Raw genomic sequence first — 8,290 nt, 5'->3', positions numbered from 1 at the left:
TTGCACACCCTAAAATTTCATGTCAACTTTTCAGCTTCATCTGCATAAGTTATAAGCTGAAAAGGGCACTCTGAGAAAAGCATTTGGGTACAAAACTAGAGGCTGATTATGTGCATATCATTCTGATCTTTAATACCTGTGCAATCAATCTTAGGACTATGTGATAGTCAGAGCTGTTGCTCAGAAGGAGCTTGCGCAGAAAGCGATCAGTTTCTGTGCATTTTAAACTGCATATTCCTAATTCTGCATTTTAAACTGCATATTTTATTTTAAACTGCATTTTTAAACTGCATATTCCTAATTCGAATTATCAATGTAAATGGGATCTCTCAGGATTAGAGGGGATTTTTAAAAAGGCATGGGTATGCTAATACCTATGGAGTTACAGAAAAATATCTTTAGAAGTAAGTAGGATTTAGAAGTAAATAGGTGTGCATTTAGATATTGAAAAAAATATAAACAGGCTATAGAAGATTTGTTTTTCGATGATAGGCATAGATTTATCTTAGTTGCCTGGAAAACATCTAGGAATATTTGCTAATGTTTTTTTCTGTGTCTCCCAAATAGGTTTTTCTTGAAAATAGATCAGGTAAACATAGAATGAAACATACCAAACCTCTTTTCCCTAGACATGGCACCTCGTATAGGAATATCCAAGGATAAATTATTGTAGTACTTTGAGTTTAAGCAAGTCTCAGGGTACAGGATTTTTGCACACAGGTGCTCATCCTGATCATGTCTGTCCATAGTCCAGAGAGGAAACAGCTTCAATATGGTAAGAATGCTAATTAAAATGTCATAAAATGAGACCTTGGCAACTATTTACATGTGATAATGAAAGAACAGTACCTATGATACTCTAGGTACTCATTAGTACCTGGTGATATTCTGCTTGGGAGAACACTGGAAAAAAAGAAGGCCAGTGCTAAAAACTGCTGCTAGTTACAGGGGATGTGCAGGTAGTGAGGAGAAAAATGAAAGAAAATTAAAAGCCTGGTGTGGTTTTGCAGTGCATGGAGCTGTCACCATGTCACATAGGTGGCAGTGTGTCTGACAAGCCACAGCAGTGACAAAGAGCTCTGCTATCTCTAAAAATAGCCCCATTTTTGCCTTCTTCAGAGAAATCACCAACAATTAGCCTCTGTCCCAGAAGGGAGGGCAATGGCAAATTTGAGCCAGCTGTCTGTCCAAGGTCTTCCACAGGTAAAACTCACAGCTCAAAAATGAGCTGATCTCAACTGAGCTCAAAGATGTGACACAGCCAGAATGCAGAAGCTTTCTGCAGGCTGACTGTAGTGGGGCTCAAGTCTTCAAGAAACCTTCCAGACTGTGTGGTAGTGACACTTCACTGAAGGTACCTAGTTAGTTAATAGAATACTTGATATTCCAAATTATTTAATATTGATGGAAGTTATTTCTATTATTTGGGTATATATTTGAAAGTGAGGAACTTTACAAGGACCTAATAAGATTTATTCAGCTTTCAGGACTCAATTCAATTGCCTAAAACTAGGCATTTAGTGACATTTGAGATACCATGGGTTTCCCGGACATGGGCACAGGGCTGGCAAATCTGACATAGCACCACCAAGCAGATCTAAGACACCTTAAGACACTTTAAATGGCATTATACCCTTAGCTCTAGGCCACTAAATGACACTCAGTGCTATATGGATGCTCATCCAGTGCAAAGGTAGTATCAGATGCTGAAAGGAGCAAACATCAGATTCCTTGGCCCTGAGGGGCTCCTGAACAGCACAGATAACTCTCTAATGGGGAATGGTCTAGGATTCATCTCTGACCTGGAGGCCACCTGGGGTGTCTAGAATGAAACTATACGTCTTCATGTGGGCAACAGAATCAAGCCTAAATTTATGTGAGCTGAGTCCTGTGTAACTGAATAGGTAGTGGCTTGCAAGGTTTCATCCCAGTACTTACATATTAGCTCTCCGCAAATGCCACAGAGAGAACATGAAGGGGGGCAGATCCTGTCTTCACACCACGACAGATGATGCAATTTCTCACTAACACCTCTGCTGTGTAAGCTACAATTGTTGGGGAGGTTTTTTGCCTTTGTCACGGTTACAAATGTCAAATATCCTTAAAAGGAAAAACAAAACCCACATCCTTTTCATTTAGATATATATATTAAACAGTGAATAAGGGGGAACACCAGACAGAAATCATGGGATCTTTCCTTACTTTGTCCACCTCTGCTGCTGTCATTCTCCTGGTAATTCGTGGAGGTAAGTGCCCAGATCGATCCTTTTGAAGGTAAATGCTGATGTACAGTGTTCCAGTTAAGGCAACATGTATTAATGTAAAGGAAGTAGTCACAATTATTATTTGAGTTCTTATCATTAGCTCTTTTCCACTGTCTGCATGTGTTTGATCTTTCGTACAAACAACATAATTTCTGAATGGGTATTAATTAAAGCTGCACAAAGGACAGGCTATTTGGAGGATTTCAGAGGAGTTAACATAATGATTATCTGACCTTTCTCTCCAGAGGCATACACATAACATTAATCTCTTGATTTTTGTTTTTCTGAAAAACAGGTTCATGTAATGTGACTTACACTACATAGCCCAGTTTCCAGGTGTCTGCGTAAGCCACATATTGTACAACATATTTATCATGTGACAGATCTGAGGTTGTTACTCACAATGAAGGCTAAGAAATTAACCATAGCAGCAAACTTCAGGAAAAGAAATCTGTGCAAGAGCAACAATACTTTGGTGTTTTTCTTGTCAAAGCTAACCCCACTGATCTAATTTTGGTCCCATTGAAACATAGAATCATAGAATGGTTTGGGTTGGAAGGGACCTTAAAGATCATCTAGTTCCAACTCCCCTGCCATGGGCAGGGACACCTTCCACTAGACCAGGTTGCTCAGAGCCCCCTCCAACCTGGACTTGAAAGTTACCAGGGATGGGGCATCTACCACCTCTCTGGGCAACTTCTTCCAGTGCCTCACCACCCTCTTTAGTGAAGAATGTCTTCCTTATATCTAATCTAAATCTACCCTCTTTCAGTTTAAAGCCATTACCCCTTGTCCTATCACTACATGCACTCGTCGAAAGTCCCTCTCCAGCTTTCTTGTAGGCCCCCTTCAGGTACTGGAAGGCTGCAATAAGGTCTCCCTGGAGCCTTCTCTTCTCCAGGCTGAACAACCCCAACTCTCTCAGCCTGTCTTCATAGGAGAGGTGCTCCAGCCCTCTGATCATCTTCGTGGCCCTCCTCTGGACTTGCTCCAACAGCTCCAAACATACAGAAATACTACTGCTGAGCAATTTTAAAAGGTCTTCTACTGCTGAAGACCAACATTGTGACATATGTACATACTTCTGTGTCTGTATACTTTGTAATTACATTAACTGTTTTTTCTAAGAGACTTGGAGTGTCTTACAGTATTTGTTAGCCCAGCTGTGTGTATTGTGGCTTATTTTTATTTTTAGGTTTGTGTGTGGATATCGTTGGAGGAAATGAAGTAGCACCTCACTCGAGACCATTTATGGCCCTAATCAAGGGAGCAAATGGAAAATCTATTTGTGGAGGAGCTTTGATCAAGGAAAACTGGGTGTTAACAGCTGCCCACTGTAATGTGTAAGTTCTTACTCTGATTCAGAGATTGTCCTTAGTGAGTATCTGGTGTCTCTTTTCAAGAAGGAAAGTTAATATTCCTGGTGGTTTTTTGCATTTAGCGTGACCATGATCATGTTCTGATTACTTTGTTTTATAATTTATATTGACAAATGTGCTTCAGTGAGTAAAAAATAATATAACAAGGTATACTGATCTTCACTGTTTCTGAAGAAATATTTTACAAGCTTCTAGCTGCGTGCAAGCACAGAATAGCAATACTGAAGTAGTGAATTTGGGGGAAAGGTTTATCCCTGTTTTCTCAGTCAACCAGTGCACTAGGCCAGTCTAAATAGCTGCTCAGAAAATAGAAATAAATCCTTGTCATTTTATTCTGTAAAAGATATGCAGTTCACCACAGAAAGAGACAGCACCCAGTTATACAGGAGCAAAAATCCTCCAGAGAGATGACAGGAGACACTCTCTGCTCTACTGGATATGTTGGTTTGTCAGCCAAGCTTTCTTCTTTCTGTCTGACTCAAGATGCAAATGGCTGTTTGGCCCCGCAGAGTCCCTCAGTGAGGCAAGATGTGAGCTTTAAATGACACGTCCTACGCCTTGACTTTGCGGGGAGGACTGGAGCTGCTGCTGAGCCAGACCTCACACAAGCTCTGTCAAAGACCTGCCCGGGACCAGTGAATCACTGGACTCTGCAGATATCAGAGAAATGTATCCATCTCTCCTGTCCCCATCCAAACAGGGAGATATAGGGGACCCACTACAAAGAGAGCATAGGGCCCAAAAGCTGTCGTATTAACATAAGGTAAAGAGTGTTTCCAAATGAGATGGCATTTAAGAGAAAATACAATAAATAATTAACCTAATGATGCTCAGTCAACAGTCAGACAGCTCTTAATAGCTGAAGGAAAGGAGCAATCACTTCCTCAGGGTTGTGTTTGCTGCAGTAAGTTGCAAATGAGGGCCAACCTACACATCTGCTCAAAGAATATTCTCCCATTCAGCTGTAACGTACATTGTTCTCCCCCAGACAGCTCTACCCATGGTCTGATATAAAGGTCTGCTTGGGCTGCTTGACCAAGGAGTGCTAGACTCCTGGTTTCTGTACCAGAGTGCCCCAGGAGGCGCAACTGTCACCACTTCAGTATTTAGTAAGTATATGAAGTTGCAGAACAAGTTAGAGAACGGGAATGAGCTATGTCTCACATGGACTCAGAAAATGGTGTTGAAATGGTGTTAGGGCAAAGCAATGGTACAATTCAGTCCAGTCGTGGTGATCTTTGAACTAATATGGCTGTGAGCTATTCTCCTAAATTTTCAGCACAAATCGCAGAGGGCACAGTTGGTGAGACCACTACCAACAGCAAAGCTGATGCATCCACCCCTCATTAGGTTCCCAAAGGGAAACAATAGGGGTAGGTTCATAGTTAAGTACCCGAACCCTGTCTATGCTCCCGGGAAGCTGAAAATAGGATAACATGAATTTTGATTCACTGAGTCAATTTTTTTTAACTACTTGTAAAAACAGGGTAATCTTTTATATTTTTCTATATTACTGTTTTATATTTTTCTAAATTACTGTTTATTACCTGCTTCTCAGGTATGAGAAAAGACACTGTAGCCCCTGGACATTATAGCACCACATTTAACAGCAAAGAATTATGGAGTTAGAGCAAATGAATCCCACTAACCATGTTGTCTCTCTTCTCAGGGAAGGAGGCAAAGTTATTCTTGGAGCTCATTCGCAGGAAGCAACAGAAAAAGAAAAACAGTTTTTTCAGATTGGAAAACAAATTCGCTACCCATGCTACTGTTCCAATTGTAAGGAAAACGACATTATGCTGCTGCAGGTATAGACTTAAACATCACTTATGGAACATGCTTTTCCTACGATGTACCAGTTTCTTCCTTCTTGTGAGGGAGACGAGCCAAGGGAGTTTCTGGTGACTTTTTTCCTGGGGTGATAATAGTCTGGTCTGCTAATCCAGCAGACTGGGGAACTGGGGATACACTGGGGACTAAGGCAATCAACAATTCCTGTAATGGATGCCAAAGCTAGAAGTAGAAAAACTCTGGAACTTGACCAAGATATTTCAGTTTCTTTTCAGTGAAAGAATAAAGATTGTCCACAGAAAGAAGCATATTTCACACATAGAAATAATTTGGTTAAAAACCCTTATGTTCTGACTGAAAAACAGTTCTAATTAAAAATTTCTGACTTCTCTGATTCTCAGTTTTGCCAGCTTCAGTGATTACTGTTATTTTGTCCTCCCAGAGGACTGCGAGCCAGAGAAGTAAATCAGGGTTTTTTAAAGCTAATATTTCAGCAGAAGCTAAATGGGTTTTCATGAGACAAAGAATATTCATTTTCCTCACTCTTATTGATTACATAAATCCTGTCACAAAGAACTGAGGAATCTCAAAAAGGGGTTGCAGTAATCCCCATTACCATAACGGAAAGGATCCAACAGTTAATATGCAGGGGCCTCTGTTAGACTCTGCCCCATAATAACAATTCTCCATACCTTCTACAGCTTCAGAGAAGAGCAAGACTTACTAAAGCTGTGCAGCTCATTGCCCTGCCTACCTCAGACCATGATCCCAAACCAGGAACAACTTGCACAGTAGCAGGATGGGGACAAACTGGCAGTCGTCTGAGAAAGCTGCCTGATACCCTGAGGGAGGTCAATATCACTGTCATCAGTAGGCAAATCTGCAACGACAAAAATCATTATAGAAACAACCCTGTTATAACAGACAACATGATATGTGCAGGGGCTACGAATGGAGGAAAGGACTCATGTAATGTAAGTATATTTACTGTCTATATCCACATAGATTATATTAAAAATAAAATATAAAGTACTAGTTTTCACACATTTATAATTTCTGCCTCTCCTCAGTTCAATGAAGAATTTTATTAAAAATGAGTGAATTTACCAAGGCTTGTTCTTCTAAGTCTTAAAATCAAAACTTCTGATTGATAAATTCACCTTTACAGACTTTGGATATTGTGGTTTTATCCAGGCATGGCAGATAGCTATTCTCTTCTTCAATAAAATTATTCTAGTAGAAAAATCTCCACAAAATAGCTTAAGAGCCCATTCTCAAGCAGCTAACCTCAGTGGAACTTCTCTGATGTCAGAGGGCTCTGAAACAGGTTTTGCTGATAAAAAGCATTTTGACTGGGCCCCAAATCAAATGCACAACTGGGTAAGAACTACCATGTTTTAAAAGATACAAATACTGAATTAACAAAGTAACAAAAAAGGTACCAATTTCTGCAGACTTTCTGCTTTTCAAGAAGAAAGTTTCCAGCTTTTTCTTTTCATATTCAAAAAGACTAACTATTCCTTAGCACTGAGGAATAGTGCTAGATTCCCCATTACTCACACTTGAAAGATCAGACTGAAGTCTTTTTTTCTTTTTTGCTAATGAAAATCTTACCTTCCAAGGAGGAGAAAAAAGATACCCACAATAGCACCGTCTACATCTTTATTTCCTCCATGCAACTGGTACAAATTTTATTTAAAGGCAGCATATTTTAGCTTTTGTAAATTTGAATGACAATCTTTTTTCCCTTTTTCCAGGGGGATTCTGGGGGACCTTTAAGATGCAATAATGTGATGAGAGGCATCACTGCTTTTGGGAAGCAAAACAGGTGTGGTGCTGTTGACAGCCCTGGTGTCTACACTCGACTCACAAAGCAATACCTTCAGTGGATAAGGAAAACCATAGGGGGAGCCTAACAGATTGGGTTTTGACCAAGTGATTTCCTACTTTGTACTTGTGTAACAATATCTAGTTTTGAAATACGCTTTTAAAAATAGCTTCATTATACTGGTAAAAGAGGTACTCCCACACTGAATTTTAGCAGCTTGATGTCCTTATAGATGAAAATACCTGTCTGTTTTCAGGGCACATGTGTTCTTAACAGGGCCAGAACAGAGTGTTCTGCTACAACAGCATTGGTAGCTTATACCGTCAGCCATGGAGTCATTTGACGGGTATTTGTGATTCAGGCTTCTAACATTCTTGCGTTGCATATTCAGGCTGAGCTCTACATGGATGAGTATTTCTGACCAAGAATCTAATCCAGCTGTTTGCATCCTCACTGCATGCTGAGTATATACTGCACTCTTCTGTATCTGGACTTCTGCAGATAACCCTGAAAGTTAGTGAGATGCTAGGTACATCTCCAGACACCTGAAAAACTTGGTAGTTTCTCCACAGCAGAGCTCCTGATTTCACAGGTGTAGGGGACTGCTAAGCTTCAGAAAATTAAGTTTCAGCAACTGCATTTGATTGTAGGACATAATAAGTGTGCATTTTGTAACTGTCTTGTATTTGAAACATCTAGATTTCATCCCTTTATGTACTTTGCATTTAATAAAGAAATGGCAATAAAAATCTACTGCTTGCAGCTGTCAATTTATGTGGAAAGCTTCATCTGTTGCAGTACAGATAGTCTGTGTACATAATGTTTTGGATGTGCAATATGTTTGCAGAATGTACCAAGATCAGCAACATTATGTTAAAAAATCAGCTGAAAACCCATCCTCCAGAGAAATGACAGAACGTGTCTCAGCTGGAGTATCAGTATGACAAAGCGCTGTTCATAACATAAAACAATCATTTTATGACGCCACTACTGCTGTTTCAGATATGCAGTGAAATTTTTAGGTGTTT

The 8,290-nt window shown here is 40.0% G+C and overlaps 1 protein-coding gene across 1 annotated transcript; it reads left to right on the top strand.

Annotated features, from left to right (window-relative positions):
* Nucleotides 1-2,161: 2,161 nt before the first annotated feature.
* Nucleotides 2,162-8,015, top strand: GZMA (granzyme A). Its single transcript, XM_075138428.1, has 5 exons — nt 2,162-2,246; nt 3,460-3,607; nt 5,313-5,451; nt 6,136-6,408; nt 7,192-8,015. Exons 1-5 carry the CDS (start codon nt 2,186-2,188, stop codon nt 7,348-7,350), a joined length of 780 nt encoding a protein of 259 aa, XP_074994529.1. The 5' UTR covers nt 2,162-2,185; the 3' UTR covers nt 7,351-8,015.
* Nucleotides 8,016-8,290: the final 275 nt, after the last annotated feature.

Source organism: Calonectris borealis, chromosome Z (assembly GCF_964195595.1).
Source record: "Calonectris borealis chromosome Z, bCalBor7.hap1.2, whole genome shotgun sequence".
Classification (NCBI taxonomy): Eukaryota; Metazoa; Chordata; class Aves; order Procellariiformes; family Procellariidae; genus Calonectris; species Calonectris borealis.
This window is presented reverse-complemented; position numbering and strand designations above follow the sequence as displayed.

Excerpts from the sequence above, each read along its gene's own strand:
- GZMA (XM_075138428.1), top strand. The coding sequence starts at position 2,186 with ATGGGATCTTTCCTTACTTTGTCCACCTCTGCTGCTGTCATTCTCCTG. Across the intron at positions 2,247-3,459 it reads TCTCCTGGTAATTCGTGGAG|GTTTGTGTGTGGATATCGTT; the intron begins GTAAGTGCCCAG and ends TTTTATTTTTAG. Across the intron at positions 5,452-6,135 it reads ACGACATTATGCTGCTGCAG|CTTCAGAGAAGAGCAAGACT; the intron begins GTATAGACTTAA and ends TACCTTCTACAG.